This window comes from Bos grunniens, chromosome 24 (genome assembly GCF_055505025.1).
Source record: "Bos grunniens cultivar Pamir isolate PY7600 chromosome 24, Bosgru_T2T1.0, whole genome shotgun sequence".
In the NCBI taxonomy this organism is placed as follows: Eukaryota; Metazoa; Chordata; class Mammalia; order Artiodactyla; family Bovidae; genus Bos; species Bos grunniens.
In genome coordinates, this window is record NC_141188.1 from 27,349,785 (window position 1) to 27,375,591 (window position 25,807).

At 38.8% G+C, this 25,807-nt stretch overlaps 3 protein-coding genes across 6 annotated transcripts in view; 1 reads left to right on the top strand and 2 right to left on the bottom strand.

The window, feature by feature from the left end:
* The window catches only part of DSG4 (desmoglein 4), a 44,914-nt gene extending 35,205 nt beyond the window's left edge, over positions 1–9,709 (bottom strand). Inside the window, 4 exon segments of the mRNA XM_086372364.1 lie at positions 2,085–2,200; positions 3,794–3,968; positions 8,797–8,841; positions 9,671–9,709. Coding sequence (XP_086228490.1) covers positions 2,085–2,200; positions 3,794–3,968; positions 8,797–8,841; positions 9,671–9,709 — 375 coding nt within the window.
* LOC147345978 (uncharacterized) overlaps positions 1–25,807 on the top strand; it is a 302,780-nt gene that overhangs the window by 113,895 nt on the left and 163,078 nt on the right. The window lies entirely within an intron of this gene.
* The window catches only part of DSG1 (desmoglein 1), a 44,106-nt gene continuing 33,078 nt past the window's right edge, over positions 14,780–25,807 (bottom strand). The window contains exons 12-15 of the mRNA XM_086372884.1: positions 25,100–25,233; positions 24,724–24,796; positions 22,755–22,963; positions 14,780–19,910 (exon numbers count right to left, since the gene is read on the bottom strand). Of these exons, the coding sequence (XP_086229010.1) occupies positions 18,891–19,910; positions 22,755–22,963; positions 24,724–24,796; positions 25,100–25,233 (1,436 nt within the window). The 3' untranslated portion in view covers positions 14,780–18,890. The remainder of the gene's footprint in view (positions 19,911–22,754; positions 22,964–24,723; positions 24,797–25,099; positions 25,234–25,807) is intronic.

A 25,807-nucleotide genomic window follows, 5' to 3' on the forward strand; every position in this document is an offset into this window, starting at 1 on the left:
ACCTTATTTACTTTCCAAGAACCAGAATATTTTATTGTAATGTTTACATCTTATATATAGCACAAATGATCACCATATGTATATGAAAATTCTTATCTGATAAAAGCTATGTGGCTGTTTTTAAGGATTTTATCAACTTGATAAAATATATCCTCTCACAGCTAATAACTGCCCTGCCTTAAGGTGATTCCTTCCTAATAAAACCTATAGTAGTAGTAGTGTTACTCGCTCAGTTGTGTCTGACTCTCTGTGACCCCAGGGACTGTAACCCACCAGGCTCCTCTGTCCATGGGATTCTCCAGGCAAGAATACTGGAGTGGGTTGCCATTCCCTTGTCCAGAGGATCTTCCTGACCCAGGGATTGAACCCAGGCCTCCTGCATTGCAGGCAGATTCTTTACTATCTGAGCTACAGAGAAGTCCAATAAAACATATAATTAAAAAAAAAAAAAAACACTTATGTAATTTATAGCATGACACAGCTTTAGATTCTACAACCAAAGTTATGAAAATAATATTCAGGAGGCAGTTACAATTTGCAGAGTTTCTGCACTGGAAAAAACTTGGTGACATCATGTCTAACTGTGTGTCCAGATGTGGGGCGCAGTGAGGCCTTGCAAGGCTGGGTGCCTTAGCCAAAGGCACGCAGCCCCTTTGAGGGGAAGCTGTGACTCAACCCTGGGGCTTCGGAGTCTCAGTTCAGTGTTGACTGCACCTTCCCACCCTGGTTTGTTTTATAGAAGTACATGATGAGCAGCATCCTTAGAAAGAAAATGCCAAAGGACTCCTGTGGTATAATGAAACACCCTCTTGTAGTGTAGAGTTTGGGGGTACCTTTTATAGGTTAAGTCAGTCAAAATCTTGCTTAAAGTACTTCTTGTGGTTGAGAGATAGATGACACAGAGGACCGTCTCTGAGAGGCTGCCACACCCTCGTTAGTGTAAGCTGCAGTGATGCTCCAGAGAGCCTTTGATTTAGTTCATGAAAAAAGGTCAGAGTTCAGGTTCAGGAAATGAAAGATAATTTCTTGTTGTTTAGTCACTAAGTCATGTCCGGCTCTTTGTGACCCCATGGACTGTAACCCGCCAGGCTCCTCTGTCCGTGGGATTTTCCAGGCAAGAATACTGGAATGGGGTACCATTTCCTCCTCCAAGGAATCTTCCTGGCCCAGGGATCAAACCCAAGTCTCTTGCATTGCAAGTGTATTCTTTACCACTGGGGCTTCCCTGGTGGTTCAGATGGTAAAGAATCTGAACACAATTCATGGGGTTACAAAGAGTAGGGAATGAATGAGCAACTAACACTTTCATTTTACTTACCACTGAGCCACTGGGAAGCCCAAAAGACAAGTAGGCATGCCTGTTTCCCACAGCATCTGTAGTACTGTATTGATTGTCTTTAAACATTTCTTGCATTTATTCCACTGTTGAAACATGCTAGAAGTTTCTACTTCCCAATTCCAAAAGTTACTAATTGATAATGTTAAGGGATCTATTAGAAATGCAAGTCTTTAAGTCTATCACCATTATTAAAAAATGTAAAACACAAATACTTTAGTGGAGAGTAGGGAGAAATTTGGGTGTCCCCGGTGGCTCAACAGTAAAGAATCCACCTGTAGTGCAGGAGCCACAGAAGATGCGAGTTTGATTCCTGGGTCAGGAAGATCCCCTGGAGGAGGGCATGGAAACCCACTCCAGTGTTCTTGCCTGCAGAATCCCATGGACAGAGGAGTGTGGTGGGCTACTGTCCATAGGGTTGCAAAGAGTCAGACATAACTGAAGTGACTTAGCACACAGGCATGCCAGGAGAAATTTAGTATCAAAAACTCCAAAATTTCTAAGGAAAATAAATCAATACTACCAAAAAGAGATGCTGAGAATCTGGAATATAATATTCTTTCAAGATCAAGAGAAGAAAAATGAACTCTTAATAATTAATATCATTGTCATAAAATAACATTGATAATATTATTTAATTATAATAATATTGTCATAAAACATGCTGTGCATAGAGGAATAGGAGGCAAATTTTAGTGCTCAAAAGTCACCTTTAAAACCTTGATAACATGCAATCAGCTTTTCTTACAGAAACAGAAGGTTTTTCTGAGTCAAAATATGCAGATAACCCACAGAAGTGTAACAAGAGGTCATACTGATGATTCTGGATTTCTGCTAAAGATAAAGCCAGAAGGTTCCCTCTTCCTTTAGTGGAATAAATGAACAGTGATCATTACAGCAGGGCACTGCAATTCTATTTGGAGTTTTTCAGTTTACACGTATTTTTCAAAAATTGTCATTTCGTACTCTGTCTTCCAAGCTCAGAGAATGGAATGTTCTACTGCTGTTCCCTTCCAAGCTTGGAGTGTGTGCCCTTTGGCAGCGTCAGGCTCCTGCACCACTTTTGAAGTTCATAGAAACATGAACTGGAGAAGCACAGTGCCTGCCAGACCAACGGTACACGATTCCTTATCTTCCCCGCATGGCTGCCTTCTGCCTTTTGAGCTGACATTCACATGAGTCTCATATAACACCACTGCCTGAGAATAGGGTGGAAGTCATTTACCAAGCTTACGTTGCAGCACCACTGCTGACAGTCCTGGGAGACTGAGGTGCAGCCAACTATAGGTATTTGGCTTTATTTGCTTGGGAAAAAAACCTCTACAATTTCCAACAATTCTCTTCTATCTTTCCACTTATTTTTTAACTGTTTTGACCGAATTGTTCTGTCACTTGACCATTAATAGATTTAAGTCTAGTCTAATCTAACTTATTTTATTCTCAAATAGACTTTTCTAGTTGAATTGACAGTTGTTTGGTGAATTAACTAACCTGATCTTTGTTTCTCTAAGGATCTGGCATTAAGAGCTGCCTAATCTCTTTCAAATGGGCCTCCCTAGTGGTTCAGTGATAAAGAATACACCTGCCAATGCAGGAGATTTGGGTTCGATCCCTGGGTTGGGAAGATCCCCTGGAGAAGGAAATGGCAACAAACTGCAGTATGCTTGCCTGGGAAATCCCATGGACAGAGGAGCCTGGTGGGCTACAATCCATAGGGTTGCAGAAGAGTCAGACATGACTTAGCAACTAAACAACAACAGCAACAATCTCTTTGAAGGCTAGAGTACTTGCTATGCATTATTAGGATTGGAGGAAAGTAATATAATATCCAAAATGCCATGTTTACATTGAAGAAATAGATCATGTAATTGTTCCCTTCCTGGACTGTAGGAATGCCTTAATAATTCCAGAAAGGGTTTCTCTTCATGGCATTCATTTTTCTTTAGTCACTTCTGAGGAAAAAATTCCTATGACTTAAATATTTTATAAGTAATTGTAGGGCAATCCTGACATAGTTAACATTCCTCTACATTGAAAGAAACTCGCAGGGAAATAACTGTTTAAAAGAAATGGGGTTGATCGACTTTACTTCCCTAGAACCCATTTGCATTGAGAATTTTGACAGCAATCGATCTGATTTAAGTCTAAGTAAAAGAAAATAGAAAAATAATTGCATTTCTGATTATAAATTATATAAATATTCCAGCAGTTTATCTGAATTAGAGTCTGTCTCTGATGTCATTTAGGTCTAATTCAACCAGACTCTCATCCTGCTTCTCTATGACATTTGTCCAGCACGGAGAGTCCTTTGAAGTCCCAGAGGCTGGACTCATAGAACTCCCTTGGCAGGAAAAGGTTTAAAAATGGAGCAAATCCCAGGTAGAAAGTCCAACAGCTGACACAGGAGGCAAGGCCGAGGGTCTGCACTTCTTTCCCAGGCCTTTAGATTCTACTTACCATTAAAATGATCAAAAGGCAAAAGTTCCTGAAAAGGAGCCAGTCCATTCCTCTGGGTCTCTCTTGCACGGGCCGTGAGATTTGATTTGAGTCTGGTCCTCGTCCTGAATTCGGCTCTGGAAAATGTGCTTTGAAATGCCCTTCGAGGAGGGCCTGGTGATGACTCTGCTGCTCTCTGGGCCAAGGGATGAAGATATTCTATAATGACTCTATTTCCCCACCCCGAACTCCTGGGCTGGCCTGAAGGACTGGCATTGCCTGGGTTCTGGGTAACAGCAGAGACACACCTTGATTCTTATTGCAATGAAACCCTTTGTTGGGCACCAAAGAAAAATCCTACAGAGTGCGGACAAGATTTACAGGGAAGATACCCAATGAATAATAAATTACTCACAACATGAAAAATAATTAAAATGCTAGGGCCTGTCATCATGGTGAATGAAATTAGTAGGCTTCTTCTTACTGCCAACATTGTAAAAGCAAAATTACATATAGTCACACACACACATATACACACGCACATGTTCACTACAGAGCCAACTTCAAGGACTGACACTCTGAGCACAGGACATTGTGAAAAGGTACCAGGCTTAAGTAGGGAGACAGACAGAATAATGGAATTCTCATGTCTTAATTCTAGTGATTCTTCCCTCACTCCTAAAGAAGTCCTGTTGTTGAGTTGCATTCTTCAATTTTAAATATCTTCTGAAAATAAAGACAAAGAAACTCTTGAGTTCACTAGAATATTTGTTTGCACATTTTAGCATCTTCTTAGTATACAGTCAAACCAGTGTGGTATAACATTAATTAAAGTGTTCTAAGGTAACCACAGTAGAGAGTGTGTTTATTCCTCATGGCATTTCTGCTGATAAAAAAAGTGTATAACGTGGCTGAGGAACGCCTGTTAAGTCCTCATAAAGATGTATCGGGAAGAAGCCGAAATTGGAAATCTAAGAATTGAAGGGGAAAAGAGCAGAGCGACATCTGGTTATTTCTGAAAATCATTTTCTCTTTTTCATTTCTTTCTTCTCCTTTGTTTGTCTGGGTTTAGAATAGGTATAGTTTTCTCATGAAAAAATTGCTGGCTGGCATCAACTTTCACAAACATAAAAAGAAAATGTTAAATGTTCTCTAATTGCTAGTAGGTGTTGTTGGAGAATTTTAAAGGGAGACTGTGTCTTGTCTTCAGAAACAATGCAGAAACAATCCCCACTCATGGAATGTATTCCAAATAACACTTAGTCCATTGAAAAACTTAGTTTAGCATTTTTGGAAGCACAGGATAGAATCTAGGCAGTTGGAGGCCTGGCGTAGTATTCTAAAGTGAAGAGAAATGAGTGATATGTTAAAGGTATTTGTGGGACAGAGAGCAGGAAATTATACTTAAGCAACGTTAAAAAATGAATTGTTACAAAGAGACAGTATTTGGATGTATCTGCCTAAGCTAACCTATGTATCTGGCTGTGTGTTAGTCGCTTGGTCATACCTGACTCTTTGCGACCCCATGAACTGCAGCCCTCCAGGCTCCTCTGTCCGTGGGATTCTCCAGGCAAGAATACTGGAGTGGGCTGCCATGCCCTTCTCCAGGGGATCTTCCTGACCCAGGGATCAAACTCAGGTCTGCTGCACTGCAGGCAGATTCTTTACTATCTGAGCCACCAGGGAAGCCCCTAAACAGGGGACATTGTGGCTGCATAGGCTGGAAAATGAACCCGGATCTCCTGTGTGACAGGTGAGAATTCTACCACTGAACAACCTGTATCTGCCTAATTCAAGAATATATAAGATGACCTGATAAAGCAGGCGTGTGGATTGTGTTTTAAAATACATCTTTGAGTGGCTCTTCAGAATGTATAAGACTAATGCACATACCTTCATGGGGTGGATATTAACCAACTATTTAATTGTATGCTAGATTAGTCTTTAAACCAAGAATTATGGAAACCTGGGGGCAGGAGGAGAAGGGGATGACAGAGGATGAGATGGCTGGATGGCATCACCGACTCAATGGACATGAGTTTGAGTGAACTCCGAGAGTTGGTGATGGACAGGGAGGCCTGGCGTGCTGCGATTCATGGGGTCGCAAAGAGTCGGACACGACTGAGTGACTGAACTGAACTGAACTGATGCTTGAGTAAATAAGCATTCAAAGCATTCTCTTGTAATGTTTTTATATCCAACTGAGCTTTCATCCTTCTTCATCTGCATAAATTTTTGTCCAGAGGTTTGAAATGTGACAATTGTATCTACCATAGAAAAATTTTCTTTTATAGCTACGTCAGAACAGTATTAAATTACTTTTTACTCTTTGAGATATATCCTCTCTCAATGGTGCCAGTGAGCTTGGGGCTTTTGGAATGCACAGCATTTTCCCCTTTGTTTTTTTGAATATCAAAGGTACAGACGGTGCTGCTGCTTGAGATTATTTCTAAGAGAAAGGGTGGTGAGAGATGATTCTCTCCAATCCAGCTTCCCAGAGACCTTTTCATTGGCTATAATTACACTATGACCTTGTTTTTATTTTTGTACGAAGGATTTGACTTAGCTTGGAATAAAGAAGGACAATGAGAATTTGCACTGTATCAGTGAGTGGGGTTATTCCTCGGCTAACTGTGGCATTATTTCCATCCCTAGAAACATAGCACCAACAGGTCTGGTTTGTGTCTTGTGGAAATGTAATGTGCAATATTGCTTGAATTTGAATTGTAAAAACACAGGAGAAGAAAAGAGTCTCAAATAAATGGAATTCCAGGCTTAAAAAATATATGACTGACACCTTCTTTCTGTGTGCCACCAGTTTATCATGGCCCGTATACTAATTCTTTTTTGGTGTCCGCATCAAAAGGAGAATATGAGAGGATGGTAGAGAGTTATGGGAACTTCACTGCTTCAGTACCGTGCTCTGGACCAAGAGGCAGGAATAAACGTGGGAGATCTTGGATTGCAGTGGGAGTCACTACAGAACAGTAGCGAATGGGAGAAGCCAGCAGGGATTTATGGTTCTGAATGTTGGGTCAGTCTGAGTTTAAGAAGGAACTAAAGGATCAGGGAGAAGTCAGTGGCTATCATGATGGTTCTATTTCTATAACAACTTCCAAGCAGGCTCTGACGTAAGGTCTAATGGTGTATTATACTAAGATCATCATACGAAAACTGACCATTGTTTAGCCAGTTAAAGGAATTTATTTTGTTTTATTTTAGTTAATTGAATCATAATAATTTAATTTGCCTAGGCAAAGTAATGAAACAAGTTTAGATCCCTATGAGTTGTTGTTTTTCACAAGGAGAAAATTATACTTTTCCCTTGGAGAAAGGTATGGAGATATTTTACAAGGATTTCCTTCTTTTGTTTATACCACTGTTGATTGATTCCTTCTGAAATACAGAATTTCTATCTGAATTGCTATTCACAGGGTGAATTTCAAAGAAAAGAAACAATAAGCAATAGAAATAAGGACTGCATTGTGGCTCAGACAGTAACCAATCTGCCTGCAATGCAGGAGACATGGGTGCGATCCCTGGGTTGGGAAGATCCCTGGAGAAGAGAAAGCTACACGCTCCAGTGCTTTTCCTGGGAAACCCCATGGACAGAGGATCTGGTGGGCTACAGTCCATGGGATTGCAAAGAGCTGGACGACTGAGTGACTAACACTTTCAAGCCACTTTTCAGTTATGGTAGATCCGTGAAGGCAAAATAGAAAAGAGTTGATGGCTGAATGTTACCTTTCTTTTTAAATGAGAGGTTTATTGAGGTATAATTCACATACTGAAAAATTTAGTCATTTAATGTGTATAAGTGAATACATTTTTTGGTATATTTACCAATGTGTGCAACTTTGACCATAGTCAGTTTTTTTTTTTTTTTTAATTTAAATTTACTTTTAATTGGAGGTTAATTTCTTAAAATATTGTGTTGGTTTCTGCCATATATCAACATGAATCAGCCTTTCTATGTTGTAGAGTTGACCAAACTATTAAGTTTACCACCTAACTCTGTAAATGGAAATTTTCAAGTTAAGCGTGCCCTATTATTTATGTTTGAAATCAAACCAGTAGTATTTCATTTCCTCACATGAAAGTGTACATTGAATTTCAGGGGTGCTTTTGATATTTAATTACTGTTCTTGTGCTTCTATAATATTGTCTCTTCCTGCTTCCAAAGTCATAGTATATTTTCAATCCAAACGTCATACCCTCCTAACACATAGAGAGCACTTTAATACGATTTTTAAAAAGAATGCTACAGAGGACAGCTAATTCAGTACATTCCAGTACAAATTCTTTTTGGGGAAAAAAAGACATCTCTACTGGCAAAGATACTATGAAAATGATGTTAGGGCAAAGTTTTACATAAAATTATAGTTTAGGATTACTGGTGGATATGATTTAAGTGTCTAAGTGCAGCTTAATTTTTTGAAAACCGGTTTTAAAGGAAAGGCAAATTTAAAAGTATTTATGGTCCCAAACTATGTCAAATGCTGGAGGCAAGTAGGTTCTAGAGTTGACTTAATTAAGCAAAAGGGTTTTCATTGGCATGGGCCTGGGGGGATGGGCAAAAGGTAAACAAAGCTGTTTTGGTTTTGACCTAGAGCAGTTACTATGAATACATGTCTGTTCACTTAGAGATAATGGCATTGAAGACAAACAACCTGTCTCCTCATTAAAACCAGTTTATGTATGACAACCAGGGTGCTGCAAACCAGGTTATTTAGTGGGTGTTTGGAATCACAGAGTTAAACATCAGTTTCCTAAAGAGTGACGTTAGTACCATAAGGATGATGTTAGTTTACACCCTAAAATCATACTTACCCACAGACAGAAGTGCCTTGTTGGTTCTCTGTGACTTCATGTCCTTGGTGTGGGATGTATTCCAAACAAGGGCAGAAAGAATAGCGTGGCTTCTAGCTCTGTGTTAATTATTACTTACATGCTTATTGCATGGGCTTCCCAGGTGGTGCTGGTGGTAAAGAACCCACCTGCCAATGCAGGAGACATATACTTACTGCCTGCTTCTCCCCACAGATGTCTTTGTCGTTCACCCCTGACTCCTGGTCATTAGAGCAGTGGCAGCTGTTCCACCATGTGGTCGTTACTTATATGTCACTCTGGCTACTTTGATGGCACTGGCAGTGCCCCTCTTTGGCAAAGTTGTAATGTGTATGTAGTTTACCTCTGATGCTGTTAGTTAAGCACCAAGCAGAGTCTGAATGCGATCTGGGCTCAGGTTGTTTTGGAAGAGATCCAGATACAGGAAAGTCAAAAGCTAGGCAGTGCTTTTATAAATATATTCCCTGGACTACTTGCACCAAAATCGTTTGGTCTAGCACAAAACAAATTCAGGTTTCTGGACCCCATATATACTGAATCAGAATCTCTGGAGGTGGAACCTAGAATCATTTATTCTTAACAAACTTTCTAGGTAATTCTGGAGTTGCAGGCTGAAATTTAAGTCACTGAACCAGGGTAATTAACCAGGACCTATGGATAACCCAAAATGGCAGCAGAAAAACATGGACATTTTTCTAATATGGTAAGATGAGCACCTCTTCATGGGAGGGAAGTGCTATTGGCTTTTAGTGTTTCTTTTTCTGTGAAAAGTTTGCTTCCTTTTTCCTATTGTGTCACTGAGGTCTTAATTATGGATTTATAAACACTCTTCACATGTAAGGGAAATTAACCTCTTATATGTTGTAATTATTTTCAGCTTTTTTTTTTCTCTTTTGAGTTTCTCTTGGGTATGTTTTAATTTTGAAATTGAAAATGATTATATTTTTACACTGAATAGGCAGTTATAAAGAATCCTGCTATCTCTTAGTTCCCTATTGCTGCTGTAAGAACTTTTCTCATAAAGTTTAGCTGGATAAGTCTCTGGGTTACCTTGAATGTGCTATAGCGTTCTCTTGCTGCCTTCCTCATTTCTATGGAGTCAGAAAGTAACGATGACGTCTTTAAGGAGTCTGCCTTTCAGCTTTGACTTACCTACTGACCAGTGATATGGAATGGGTTTCCTGTAAAAATGTTCTCTGATGATTCTTTAGGCTGCCTACCTCACTAAATCTTGAAAGGCTGTGTCATTTATTTTTAGAGAAATCTTCACAAGAGATCTAGAGGAATATCTGCTGCCTCAAAACGAGAACTTGCTAGTTTTGGTGCACATTTCAGTGTACTTAGTTGACGTTGCATGTGTGTATGTAGGCTTTTGACGGTAGATTGTTATTTTCAACTATTACTTTATTTCATAGAGTTGAGTAGCATAAAAATATCTCGACTCAACTATCATTAATTGGAAATCTTCATGATCTTCACTTTTATCACATTTGTTAGTTTTTACTGCATAGAAGTTAAAACATACTTTTATTTATTTCATGTACTTTATCTCTAATTATAACATCTTATTTGTCATGCTCATAGAATTACCTATTTACAGTTAAGGTCAATGAACTATGCCAGTGTGGCATATTGAAATGGGTAAAAATTTACATATGGTTCAAATTCCAGAAATTTTATAAACTGGGTTTGTTTCCATGAGTGAGTTAATTTATCTCTGTGAATAGCAGATTCCTTACCTATTTCTTTCCCTTGTAGATTTTAGGACATTAAATTAGATATATTTTTACAGAAAAACTAGCACTCAGTGCATTGTCTTTGAGTGGTATTCTTTCTCTCATAATTTATAGAGTGTATATATCTTTAATAGATTTGACATTTATTGAAACTTTTGGCATTAGGTGTAGATATACACTGTTTTTTCTATAAACTAGTATTCAGTTTTTACTGTTACATATTAAATATTATTTTCTTATTGCTTGCTACTCTAGGTTATAACACATTAATTTCTAACGATTTTGTATGTGTTTAAAATTTTGTTCTACATAATTAGTTTTTAATCCTCATCTTGGTTTTAATAATTTTAGAAATTCATTATATGTCTTAAAAATATGGCTTATTATTCTTACTTTATTATCTAAAAATAATAATGTTTTAGACGGAGAGCTTTTAGGTTGTTAATAATGAGCATTGCAAAGAGAAGTCCAGCCAGATAGTTACCCAAATAGGACCTATAAATTACCTAACTTGGCCTGAGTTCTCTATTGCAGTTTACATCTGTGTTTTCTAGGGTCACATTTATTTCTGTCTTTATATTGAAAACAGATCAGTTTTCCTGGTGATAGATGTTCAATAATCATGTTTATAGAAGACAATCTATAAAGTAGAATACTAACTTATGAGTTTGTAGTGGGGGGATTTTTGCCTTGGTAGGAAAACTGTAAAGTTAATATTCTCTCTCCAGGTGCCCTCCACTTGTCCCAGCATTTAAGGTACCAACCACAAAATTGTTTATTGATCATTAATAGAGAGCAAAGATGGATAGATATTTTGACATGCTCTTCACCTAAGCAGCAGGGGTATCTAGTAAAATATTCTTCCCATGTGAAAGAAATACCTTTATTTTTTCTCCCAGAGAACAGCATATGAAAAGGTATGAACGTCTACCTATATTTGATTTCACCTGTCAGATGATCATTGATATGATTGGTTAATCTCATAGGATTCTCAGAGCACTTCTCTATTACTATCATGACCTTTGTCCTATGAAGAAAGCAACATTCTCATTGCAGTTTTTTGGACTCATTTTTCAGATATTTGAAAAATAGTTATATTTGGAAATAAACTATTTTCCTTTCATTAACCACTTAATTTTAACCACCTGCTAGTAAGATCTAAATTTTTATATATCTAGTCTTTCCCCAAACGTATTTAAGACATTTTAAGGAAGGGTACATTTTACAATCTAACAAATTGAATTATATTGTTCCTCATGAGACATCATCATGCCAAAGAATAATTTCAAAAGAGAATTTCTGTTGAGAACAGTGGAATTTGATATGCTCTGTGATGTAATCTAGGGGCTCAGTTCTCATAGACTGTCAAGGCGAGAATGGATTTTAGAAAAACTGAAGTGTGAATGAATTGCATTTATTCGTGTATCCAGAAAATAATTATTGAGTTTCTGCTTGTCACTATGCTGACCTCTCTGCATCACACATTAATTCAAGGCTTATTATTTAATTGCTTCCATATTCAAATAATGACAATAGAAATTTCAATGTATGTTTTTCAATAAGCTAAGTGCAAGAATATATCTTCAAAAAAGAGTAAATGGTCATGTTGTCATTAGAAATAAGTTGTTAGAGTGTTGGGACTAGGTACACAGAAAATGATGAATTTAAATGACTCATAGCCCTTGTTTTTGGCAGTGAGTAGACATCAAAACCGATTATCTATCAAGGTCACTCCTAAATGGGTAACAGTAAAGCTAAGTCATGTATTATAAGAGAATGATTATATGTCTATACACTTTACAGGGACAAGCATCTAATTAATATACACAATATAATATCATAAAGGTACAAGTTAATGACAAGGGGGACCTGAAGACTTTCCTATTTTACTCCACTGGATTTTATGATCCACTCTGTTGCTATATTAACTCATGATCATTCTTATTTACAGTGGAATGTTCAAGAAGGCCTGTCAAATCAGAAAATTCTGAGGTTTTGTGTCACATATTTGATCAGAGAGTGCTCTATAGAGGGTACCAGTGTTTGTGACAGATCCTTTCTGCATATATTATACCCTCTGCATATATTGCCCTCATTCCCAGGATAGTTTATCTTTATGGTGCAAGTACCACGCCAGCTCCCAGGGTTTTCCCCAGGAGGGATTTTCCCTCCCAGAAGTGCTGGGCTTCAGTTGTCCATGATGATCCCTGGCTTTTATTGCCTGCTTTCCCTCCCCTCTTTCATCTCACCATTTACTACCTGTGGTTCCTTCCTCTCCATCCTTTCCCTCCACATTACCCTCACATCCTATCTTAGGGTCTATTCTGGGTGAAACCAATTGAAAATGTGATTAAAATAAACAAGAAGCCTGGGGGAGTCATTTATCAAGCAGAAAACAGGCATACATTTGGAAAGAGATATCTATTAATTTGAATGCAGCAAAGTAGTTTCCTTTGAAAAATGTGACCAATTACATTCTGGGTCCAACTGGATAGAAACTTTTATTTATTTATATATTTATGGCTTCGTTGCTACGGGCTTTCTCTAGTTTGGGCTTTCTTTAGTTGCAGTGCTCGGCTTCTCATGGCAGTGGCTTCTTTTGCTGTGGAGTGTGGGCTCCAGGTGCATGGGCTTTAGTAGTTGTGGCTCTCTGGCTTAGTTGCACCATGGCATGTGGGATCTTCTTGGACCAGGGATTGAACCCATGTCCCCTGCATTAGTAGGCAGATTCTTAACCACTGGGCCACAGGAAAGTCCCAGATAAGAACTTTGATAAAAATTATAGCCTGAGATTTTGAGCAGTTGCAGGAAAGCTCTAGAGGCCGGGGATTTCGTCCCTAGGCTTTACATAAGGATGGCTAAGACACAGGCACAGAGCAGACCGGAATATCCCAAGTCTGGCATAATTAAGCTTTGTTTGTAAAACTAGAAAAAGTAAGCCTCCCAGAGTCAGCTGGAGTTTGAATTATTTGAGCTCAGTCACCAAGTCCATGCTGAGAAACTGGCATCTGTTCAAAATTTTTGGCCAATATTCTCCATTTATATTTATTATGCTTGAGTTCTTTCAAGATACTTTATAGTGGGATTTTAACTTATTGCTCAGTGCCCCTTTTCCAGTTTCTTTTTGCATGTTGCTGTTAAACTGTTTGGGGCTTTTGGTTTATTTTCGTCACTTGTTTTGCTACCAAATTGTATGGTCAAACCAGGTAATAGGACTCCATGGGGTCACAAAGAGTGGGCAAAACTGAAGCAACTTAGCACACGTGTGCGCACGGAAGAGGTAGCAACAGGTGATCTTTTGAAAATACAAGCCTGATCAGAGTATTCCTCTGTCCAGGCTTTCCAGTGGCTCTCCATGTCACTGAGTAAGTGAGAATTCTTACAATGACCTGAGAGGTCAAACTCCATCCCACCCCTGGTACCTCTCAGACTTCATTTCTCATTTCCTTCTTTCACTCCACATGTAGGTCTCTTCTTCTTTCTTGAATCCCCCAAGCCACATGCCTACCTCAGAATGCTTGCAATTTTGTTGTCCCCTCGGCCTGAAATGCCCTGTGCCTAGATAGACAAGGAGGGAAGTGAAGCTGACAGATGCTGAGAAAGTGGTGGGAGTCCAAAGAGTAATGAAGTAGAGGAAGTGCAACAATCGGAATTTGTCAGCAAGTGAGCTGGAAGGATAAGGAGAAATTGAAAGAGACGCATTTGAGGTCCTGCCATGCTGGGTTATGATGAGGAAGCAAGTGGTTGAGGAAACTGGGGGAATGGAGGTGTAGGAGCTGAGAATGTGGGGTACCGAGTGCCTCATCCATGGAGTTGGAGAAGCCACAGAAGACAGTGGGCCAGAGTACAAGAGTCTGTAGTAAAAGTGGGAATGTTATAAAGAGGTTGGTAAAATAGCACAAGAAGAAGAGAGGGAGGGGGAGATAAGCAGATCCCATATGTCTGAAAAGGGGAATATGATAATGATGAAGATGATAATGTTCTGAAAGTGGCATTGGAGAGCAAAAAGATGATGATATGATAATAAAGGCATGATTTTAAAGGTAAATAAGAAAATCCACTTAAAAGATATAAAATGCTGGTGTAACAAAAAAAATCAGAGTATGAAAGAGAAAAAGGTGAAAACATAAAGATGCTAAAAGTATCAAATAAAAGCTTAAAATGCATTATTGATCATTGACTTATTTACATGAGGCTGCTTAAGGCTGTGTTCTGACATAACTGAGTAGCGTTCTAGAGAGAGGGTTCCTCAGTAAACATGAGATGAAATGAATTAGGAAATCAAAAATAAAAAATTTTAACAGTGTGAAAATAAAATGATTTCTTCCCTTATATGGACTGAAAATTATAACTAGATTTGATAACTCCTAATTATTCTTTATATGTTGAAACCCATCCCCACCTTGCAATTCAGAAAAGATAATGAAGGCATATGAATCATTTTATTGCTGTAAACATAACTCTTTAGAAATTACAAACCAACTTAAAATAGCCAACAGATGACCATGCAAGGAATTAGGACCCAAATAATCCCAAAACATTTATACTGAAAATGGAAGAAAAGCACCTTGTTGTAAACATCACCCAAGATGAATATTAGAGTTTAAAACTAGTTGTAAAATAGCAAAAGAAAAATAAGTTAGACTACGTACAGTTTGATGATAAAGTGTTTAGTAATTCAAATATAACAAAATGGAGGAATGTAGACAACTAAACAATAGCTTATTCATTGTTTTAAAATTATTTGATGGAGAATAGATTGATCCACTTATGCTTTCATCCTAACAGGATTTGAATAACTTAGAACTGGAAGACAGATTCTCTTTCACGGACCCGTGTATTCTAATACAATGTGAAGTAAGTCTTACAAACACCAGGAGTCCCTCAAAAGTTAGAATTGATTAAATAGGCATGAGGAAATGTGGCAATACCTTCAGAAGTTTGTTCTGGGTTTCATATGTTTTTCTGAAAAAGTGAGGGCCGTTTTAGCCAAGATTACGACACCTTTAAACTCCTGCTAAAGTCAAAGGCTGTCATATATGTTATACTCTGACTAACATTCAAATATTGGTATAAACTTAGAAATGAATTGTGTATGTAGTAACTGGAAACATACAGAGTGAATATGTAATTTTTGAAGCTATATAATTAAAATTGTGTCAGAATAGTACATTGAATAAAGATTATGAGGCTAAAAACTTTATACAAAAATGTAGAGCAGATGTGCAGATGAAGGCCTATAAATGACCCCAAATAGATACTTTTTCTATAAATTTTTCAGTGCAAGTATCATTATATCAGGCAAGCTAATACTACCTAGCAGATATATTTGAAATTCAGTGTCAAAATTAGCTCAAAATGGTATTTTGATTGATATTAAATAATAAAGTATTTGTAGTACACTAATTTTTGTCCCTGAGGACTACATCTTTGGAGAGTAGGATGTTTTGTAAATATTAAACACTTTATTTTCAAACTATATATACATAACATATAAATAACTCTTTCTTCCTTCTCTTTTGTTAGGAGCAAGCTGATCTGAGACTCAGCTTGCAATATGGATTTGAAATATAACTATTCATTTATAAAGATATTTTCATATCTTTACATCTATGGAATGATATAAGGTATATGGATTAGAGTAAAGCATTTAAAGAGAAGGATTAAATTCTTCCTAAAGACTGATCATTTAAAAAAAATTACCTGACTTTAAATGACTTAGAATGGTTGCTGTCTTAAAAAGATAATTTTAAAATTTAGGGATAAAGAATTAGAACATCAATGTGTAATCCTGAAAAAAAATTTTTATTTTGAAATTATCTTCCTAGGAAGATTGATGACTAATACTGCCATTTTTCTCTTGTATCTCCCATGATTTTATGTAACTAATGGATCTTAATAACAATAGTTATTAAAGATAGTCACTCTGGCATTTGTTAGACTATCTAAAAAATGCCTCTGGAAGATATCAGAAGTCTTAAGAAAATACTTCTGTATGATATGTCATATCAAAGTGACAAATACTAGCAATTAATTAATAATTATTTTTATTTCTTCAAACTCCTGGATATAGGCATACTCAAGTATGCTTTATTTCTGGAAAGATTACCCATTATTAATGGAACCTCTAAATGAGAGAAATAAAAGAAAGACTCTCTGTGAATGATTTTATTTACATCTCTGCATTTTGGCATGCTGCTGCGGCTGCTGCTGGTGCTAAGTCGCTTCAGTCGTGTCCGACTCTGTGTGACCCCATAGACGGAAGCCCACTAGGCTTCCCTGTCCCTGGGATTCTCCAGGCAAGAACACTGGAGTGGGTTGCCATTTCCTTCTCCAATGCATGGAAGTGAAAAGTGAAAGTGAAGTCACTCAGTCGTGTCCGACTCTTAGCGACCCCATGGACTGCAGCCTAAGACTATCAAAATTTTACATAGTCTACAGAGTCAATATAAGATGTATATTGTAGATTTGAAAATATTGATATCATTTGCTGTAACATAGAGCAAAATAGCTCTGGGTAAAATAATTCACTCACAATCCCCCTTTGACAAGTGTTGAAAGTCCAATAACTATTCTTTGATCTTATGACACTCTAGAAAATTGAGTAATTGGGGCAGGCTAATCCTTAAAAGATTTTTGTCATATCTAGTTTCACATTAGTGAGCACATATTAACATTGAATTTAGAAAAAAGAAAAAAATGCCTCTACCATACAATAGTAAATTTACCTCTAAGAATGCTTTGATTGTATTCAGAGACTTTTTTAACCAGGTAACACTATATAGCAAATTCACAGAAATGACTTACCATAAATAGCACATTACTAAAATTTTGAAGTTATAAAAATATAATATATAATTTGGAAACTATAAATTGGAGCATAGATAATCCAAGAGCTTATGACAAATCAGGAATGGAAAATTTAGGCTAGCGAGAAAATTCAGTTTGAGGGTGGAATAGAATAAGAAAATGGTTTGTCTAGTACAACTTCACTCATGTTAACACAATATCATCAACTCTGTTAAAAGTTCCTAGTTGACCTCTTCAAAATAGCAGCAGAGGGTTGTTTTAAAAAGTACGAAACTCAGTTAAAAACAACAGTACGGTATTAATTTACTGAAACATTCTAGCTCCCCCCATTAAACATTTTACATTTTCTAAAAACAATTTTTTTAGATCCCTTTCAAATAATCTCCCCAAAGCATAACTATACTGCAGGCTTTTTCTCACAGCTCATCCCAAATCCTTTTTTTTAACTTAGAAAATGTGTAATAAAGAGCTGCAAATATAAAGGAATAACACTAAAAACACAATCTGAAAATGCAATGTGGTTCCCATCTGCTTCTTTGGAAGATAATTTACCACTAGTGATGACAACCGTGTCAGGTGTTACTTGCTTCAGTCAGAGAAGTACACCTGGTAGGTTCTCCTTTATTAGGTCAGAGCCACAGTGGTAAAGGGAGAAACAAGTGTGATACCCTGCAACCTCACCAGTATACAATATTCATCACTATTGCATCTACCACTAAACACAAACTAGAATCAGAGAAGTCCTTGACTCCATAGGAACTGTAGCTGAAGCTCCAGCGCAGGATCGAGGCTCACACATCGCCAGCTCACCCCTAGTCAGTCTCACTCTGTTGCCACTCTCTTAGGGAATTTCCCTCCCAGGAAACATTTCCTAATTTGAGGTTTGTTTCATCTAGCGCCGTTTTTAAGGTGGGAGTGGTTGGTCGCTTGTGGACTTGGATGTGTAGCCAGGTTTTTACTCTTTAATGGTTAAAGTGAAAGTGTTAGTAGCTCAGTTGTGTCAGACTCTTTGCGACCCCATGGGCTATAGCTCACCAGTCTCCTCTGTCCATGGGATTTTTCCAGGCAAGAATACTGGAGTGGGTTGCCATTCCCTTCTCTGGGGCTCTTCCTGACCCAGGATCGAACCTGGGCCTCCTGCATTGTAGGCAGATGCTTCACCCACTGAGCTATGAGGGAAGCCCTCTTTAATGGTTAACCCTGGTCTAAATATGTGGTTGAGTTTTTATTTATATCATCTGTGACACTGACCAGACCAGGCATTTGGGGCACATTTCAAATTCTTCCCACATACTTGAGTGTATATTGCATGTTTAGTTTTTTTAAAATATTGCCTGAGCTATATGAAATTTCAAAACCAAGCAAGAAGAATGATGACCATTGCCATCTTAAGATCAGTGTTTTGTTCCACGTGCTGGAGAAACACTAGAGGCCACACAAAAGCACAGAAGACCCTACAGGCACAAAGAAGCCCCTGTCTCAAGTTTTAGTTCATGGTCATGATTGCCTTAGTATTAATATACAAAAAAAAGTTATAAAGGCTCAGGAGAGCTCTTGCCCAACGGCACTGTTTCCATCGATTTTTTCTCACTGTGGTGTCTCACTTTGTGCCACAATTTTCTTAGCACGTGGCTGTGCATCCTAAATCACATTGTTAGTTTTGTGGTGATGGGAATTAAACCTAAATCACAATGACGGTGAAAAAAGCATGCTGGGGTCCCTGGCTACTTGGTATATTGAACTGTACTGTACTTTGTGATTCGACTCCGGGTTGTGGTAGGGGAGGCGGAACCGAGGGTGTTGCTAAAGTGATGCTCAGCGGAACCCCTCAAGTGGCCGATGGTGGCTGCGCCCCCTAGGCTGCTACTCAGGCCCCCGCCACCTCCTAGGCTGCCCAGCCCGATGCCACCACCACTTCCTCCACCTGCACTGCCCAGCAGGCTGCTGCTGCCCGTGATGCCGGAGCCGGAAACTACCCTCTCCGTCACAATCACGTTGTGGGTGTTTGATAACTCAGGGTGCATGCTCAGATTGCCCACTATGCCAGAAGTTGGCTGGATCACTCTTTCCGTCACTACTACATTGGAAGACTGCCTAGGATCAGGGATGGTCAGAGTGGTGGGCAGACTTGAACTTGGTGCTATTACCCTTTCTGTCACTATCACGTTTGACCCGTCTCTCAAGTCAGGCATCTCTAGCATCCCTTGCAAGTCGGCACCGGAGATTGGACCGACTACCCGCTCTGTCACCACCACGTTTGATGCGTGTCGGTTATCGTGAATGTGGACAGAGGGCTTCAGAGTGCCCGAGGAGGTGTAAGACTCGGTCACGGTGACATTACCATAGCCCAGAGGATCAGGAATCGGCGTAGGGTGCTGTACCCCAGGTCCCGAGGGGTAGGTGTTCTCAGAGATGACGGTGGTGGTGCCGAAACGTGGGGAGATGGGTGGGTGTCCACCACCAGTGGGCTCTGTTCCCTGCGGAGGGCAGACCGGCTCAGTGCTCTTAGGTGGCCAAGAGGGATCAGAGTCTGGAAATGGTTCAACGTCTTTTCCCAGGCTGATGTCTGCCAACTTCTTAAACTTCGGCCCCAGTGTATCCAAGAAGGTGTCATCCAAGTCTTCTCCAATGAAGCTACAACAGCCCACAGAGCCCGCAGGGGAGCCTGCACCCTCAATATCGTAGATGAGCAGACAGTCATTGGATGGGCGTCCTTCGTCTTCATCCGCATAAGCATATGCTTTCTGAATTTGTAGGCGAAAGAGAAAATGGAATGATGAATACATTTTTTAACAGTAATAGAGGTCTTTATCATTATTTCTTCTTCCAGGGCTTTACCAGAAAACTACACATAAAGCAAAATTCTAACGTCTTCCAGACACTCTTGTTGTTTAGTTGCTGAGTCGTTTCTGACTCTTTGCAACCCCATGGACTGTAGCCCACCAGGTTCCTCTCTCCATGGGATTTTCCAGGCAAGGATACTGGAGTGGGCTGCCATTTCCTTCTCCACAGACTCTTTAGAAGTTATTATGTAATTACTTGAAAGAGTTTGGTTAGAAATTAACTGTAATTTTGATAATATATTTTGATATTTATTTAGATGGACTTTTTCATGTTGGTGCACTTTGGACACAAAATCATGAAAAGAATCACATAAATTGTTTTGCAACCAAGTTAGAAGGACATACTTACAAACACAGAACCTAAAGTATGCCAGAATTGTGTGTTTTTTTGATTTGTTTAAAAGACACAGTTTATAGTTGATTTGGGTTCATTCGGGATTGTACTTGTCTTCCTTCAGATGAAGTGAATATGGTGATTTATTTCAATGTGGTTTTTAAAGCAAGATAAGAGGAGAATTTGACACTGGGTCTATGCTACTTTGAGGTTCAAAATTGAAGGTGACCAAAGACAATTCTTAAAAATGAAACCTCTGTCAAGCAAAGTGAAAGCCCACAGATGTGTGTGCTTTTATCTCATCTCTCTTGTCTGCAATATTGGATTGCAAACTTTCAGGTTAATCAGAAACACCTAGCAAACCAACTCATTGTGCCATGTCAATTCAAAATTATGTTTTGAGTCCTTACTGTTTGCCAGACACTCAATTAGGAAGTTGGCAATAAAGTAATGAGCAAAACCAGGTAAAGTCCCTTTCTCATAGGGCTTACATTTCAGTAGGATGAACCAGAAAATAACACATAAAAGTATCTGTCAGAAGGTGCAGAGTAAAGGAATAGAGAGAGATAGGGTTTCTCTTTCAGACAGAGTGTCAGGGAAAGCATCTCATAAAGTGATGTTTGTTCAGAAACTGGAGTAAAGTCACTGGGAGAGTAAAGCAGAGAGAGAGGGTTCTGGACAGAAGGAGCTACAAGTGCAAAAGTTTTGAGGCAGAAATTGTACTTTTCATGAAAATAATATTCATGTGTAGGGACATGGATAAGAAGTCTGCCTATGGATTTCAGCAACAGTCCTCTTATTATTTGCTACTATTTGAAAGAGTTTTACTGGTATTTCAGTTCAAAATATCAGCCACTGGGTTTGATCCCTGGGTCGGGAAGATTCCCTGGAGAAGGAGCCTGGCAGACTACAACCCATGGGGTCGCATAGAGTCAGACATGACTGAGTGACTTTTTCACTGTTTTTCTGATTAGGAGAGTTAATGAAGGTGTTTTAGGGCAGGATGTATAAGGACATAAATGTATGAGAGACAATCTCAGAGGTAAGAAATTTTTGAAGGTTTAAGTGTCCTATGAAGTATAACTAAGGGAAATTCTGTCTCTACCTGGAGATAGCAAGATTAATTCTTTCTGGTTCTTAGAATGTCCTAGAAGTGTACTATGGCTCTTGGGCCTACGCTTTCTTAAAAAATATTTTATTGGAGTATTGTTGCTTTACAGTGCTTTGTTAGTTTCAGCTGTATAGCAAAGGGAATCAGTTATATGTGTTTATATATATATATAAATCCCCTTTTTAAAATTTCCTTTACTCTTTCCTTTACTCCTTTATTCTGTGCTTGAAGCTGAGCCAGGTACCAGCAACATAATGTAGAGCATGTATGGACATGGGCATGTGACTAACAGATTCTAGCAATGGAACGTTACATAAAACGTACAAAGTGCTACAGAAATACACATACAGAAACATCAATCCTATTTTGGATGAGAGGATAAACAGTTAACAATTTCAGAAAGGTGGAAATGTTTAAAGTGGATTGAAAGATGAGTGGGGGTTGGTAAGAGAGATGATCAGACAGAAGCATTCCAGGACGAGCACAGCATGAAAAAAGACATGAAGGGGAGTGGATCAGTGTGAATAAGGCAGAGGTGCTTGGCAAGTGGGGTTGTTGGTAAGGAGTAACTGGGGGTGTGAGGAAAGAGGTCAGTTGGTTAATGGCTATGTGAAGGAATTTTGGATTTTATTCCACAAACAAAACAGAGCTGGGAGCCACTGGCTGTTTGAAAGCAGGGGAGAAAAGTGCTCCCTGGTGGCTCAGAGGTTAAAGCGTCTGCCTGGAATGTGGGAAGCCGGGGTTTGATCCCTGGGTTGGGAAGATCCCCTGGAGAAGGAAATGGCAACCCACTCCAGTATTCTTGCCTGGAGAATCCCATGGAGAGAGGAGCCTGGTAGGCTACAGTCCATGGGGTCGCAAAGAGTCGGACACGGCTGAGCGACTTCACTTTCACCTTCACTTTCAAAGTGCTCAAGTCAGAGTTTTAGAAATGTTATTCAATTGGAATATAGATTGCCAGCATCTGTATCTAAAGACCAGAGGCTAGAAACCTTGTTAGGAGATGCCCACCATAACCTTGTTGAAAACAGTGTGGGTCTAGGGTAGAGATGGGGCTTTCTTGATGGCTCAGCGATGGAGCATCCACCTGCCATGCAGGAGACACAGGAGATGGGTTGGAAATCCCTGTAGGAGGAAATAGCAACCCACTCCAGTATTCTTGCCTGAAAAATCCCTTGGACAGAGGAACCTGGTGGGTTATAGTCCAAAGGGTCGTAGAGTTGGGCATGACTGAGTTGCTGAGCGTGGGGTAAAGATATGGGTGCAGGATGGAGAGAAGGCATGGGGACAGAGAGCTTACCTGGCAGAAGTAACTTTCCATGAAGTTCATATTCAGCCCTCCTTCTCTACATTCCCTCATAGAATTTCTTCTTAGTGTTCCAGGATATTCTTGACATATCTCAGGTCCTCCTGACATTTTAACTCCATCTGTTAGTTCAAATCCTGTCGTTCTTTCTCCTCCTCCCAGATCTTGCATTTCTCTGGCACCATACTCATTTGTGTAAACTCCTAAAAGTGTTAATCAAATTAAATTTTACTTTCCAGTAAACTATATTTTAAATCCAGTAAACTATATTTTCTCTAGCGTATTGTAAACTAAAAATTAACAACTTACTCTAATGTATAATTTCTTCATTCAGGTATGCAGTGGTGAGCGAGCAAAGAAATAAAATGAAGGTAACACATAAAGAACGGAGATTATAAATATGATATTGAGTTCAAAATAATATTATTAACCAATTTGTTAATTCACTAATTATTTGTTGTCTGTTATGTGTGTTAGTTAGTCAGTCATGTCTGACTCTTTGCGACCCCATGAACTGTAGCCCACCAGTCTCCTCTGTCCATGGAATTCTCCAGGCAAGACTACTGGAGTGGGTAAGCTATACCTTCTCCAGTGGATTTTCCCAACTTAGGGAACGAACCCGGGTTTCCTGCACTGCAGGCGGAATTTTTTACTGTCTGAGCTACCAGGGAAGCCCATCATTTGTTGAGAAGTTACTATATGTTGTGCTGGGATAAGGGGGCTCCCTAGAGGTTACAAAACCCTATCTATACCTTAGAGAGTTTGATTTCAAATTGGAGGAAAATACCCAAATTCTAAAAGTTAAAGAAAAAGTATGAGAATACTCGGTGTATATATATATTAGACTCTAGCACAGGCACTCCAAAGCTTTCAGAGAAGAAAACATGGCTATGGCGAGGGAACAGGTTTACATGGAGACTCTGGGATTTGCATTTGAATGTGAGGGGTGAGTAGAAGTCTGTTATAGTATTCCATATAGATGAGATAAAAGGGTGGCCAGACTATGCAAGTGCCATGGACAGAGAATGTTGACAATGGAACAGTCCTATGGCTTTCATATTTTAAAGCTCTTCAGTTTAGGTACAGCATTTCATACTTCTTATTCTGCTGCTGTTCACTGTGCTTTGTTCAAGGTTTGTAGACTTAATAAGGGAATACATGCATAAATAAATCCTTGTGGATTTGAAGATTTGTCAAGTCTTGAGAACTGATTGGGTGTCAATGAATAGGAAGCTATGAGAGTCAACAATGAGTTTCTGCTTTTGAGGTGGAAGGTGTTGGTGTCATTAACAAAAATAGATGCCTCAGGGGGAGAAAGAAGTTTAGACTAGCATCTCCCGCCTTTTGAATGTGGTCCAGTTCTGTAAGTTATAAACATTCTATGTCTTTTCCATTTTGAAGAGTTCAAAGTGGACAGGTCATGATCACAAGTTTGAAAAAGACTGAAAAAAATAGAATCGGTAATATTTATTTACCTTGAAAAGAAGCAAGATGGTACAATTATTTTCAAAATATGAGTTTTTAAAATTAATTGCTCTTTTCATTAGACTGATTTTGTGAATTGTAGAGGCAGAGGCTAGCCTCAATAAATGAGCATACATCTATTTAATAGGGTTATTTTTAAGTTCAAATGAGTAGTTTTTAATGAATAACAATTGCTCTATTAAACAAAAAAATCTCAACCGAAATTGACTTTTGTACTTCTCTATTTAACAGAAATCCCAATCATCACCTGTGTACTTTCTGATGATTATGGAAGATTTTAAAAAATACCAACTTAAAGGAGTAATAATTACTGTAGGTTTTTCTTTATCATTTAATTTGCAAATTAGTCATCTAAAAAAGAATGATAGGAACAATTGTAAAGATAAGACGGTTGGGAAATAGTAAGGTATACAAAGACAGAGAGCAGAGTTCCTTCTTAGTAATTGAATTGTTAAAACTTTAAAAAAATTTTTCTTACCTGAGTTGTCAACATACTCAATTACATTTGCATTAGTGGCTGGTATGCATGGTACAGCACTATTGGCCAGAACCTAAAGGACAGGAAACATTTTCCCATTTGTAATGATTCTTTTCTTTCAGTGATTATACAGTGGGCTTGTTCTCAAATTATCTGAGACATTAAAAAAAAACAAAACTAAAAGCAATGTGAACCTTATTGAGAAAGGCTTTCTTGGTTACTGTCATCCAATTTTGATGCACCTTGGATTTCTCTTGGTTCTCCCTTTTGGCTCTCTCAGAACAAAGAACAGTCTAGACTGTGAGTGATTCCCTGTGTCTTGGTTCAAGAGTTTTGAAGCCTGTGAAGGGGCCACCTGTTATTGATGAGCACTTACCCCAGGATCGGCCTGTGCACCTTCCACTGCCCACGAGTGAATTGCTCCGTCGGAACATTCAGGAACAGGCTCAAAGGCAGCCCCGCCGCCAGGGGCACCTCCACAGTCACAGCACATCAGCAAGAAGGGGACCACTGGTGGGGAAAAGACAGGAATATTGGAATTAACAGTGGGACCACACTAAAACAAAACGACCTACCCTTATGATTAAATTTGAATCCCTAATTTAACTCCACTTGATTCTAACATAATTATGAAAGTTTCAGAAAACAAGCTGAATATTGGTGAGATACCAAAATCAGTGTCAGCTTCAGACTGCAGTCAATTTTTACTTGTTACAGAATATTCTGATTACAGATGCTATTATACTATTAAAACAGATGAGTTTTTTTTCCCCCTGTCATTACTTAGGGAAGTATTAAAGGAGAAATATTTCTCAGAGGTTGTAACATTTGGCTCATCTCCACTCTGTGATCATCTAAAGCAATGTTAAAAGACCTCTTGGAGAATCCATTGAACATTATACCCTCATATCTAGATCCTTGACTAGGTCCTCTCTGCTGCTGCTGTTAAGTCACTTCAGTTGTGTCTGACTCTGTGCAACCCCATAGACAGAAGCCCACCAGGCCCCCCCATCCCTGGGATTCTCCAGGCAAGAACACTGGAGTGGGCTGCCATTTCCTTCTCCAATGCGTGAAAGTGGAAAGT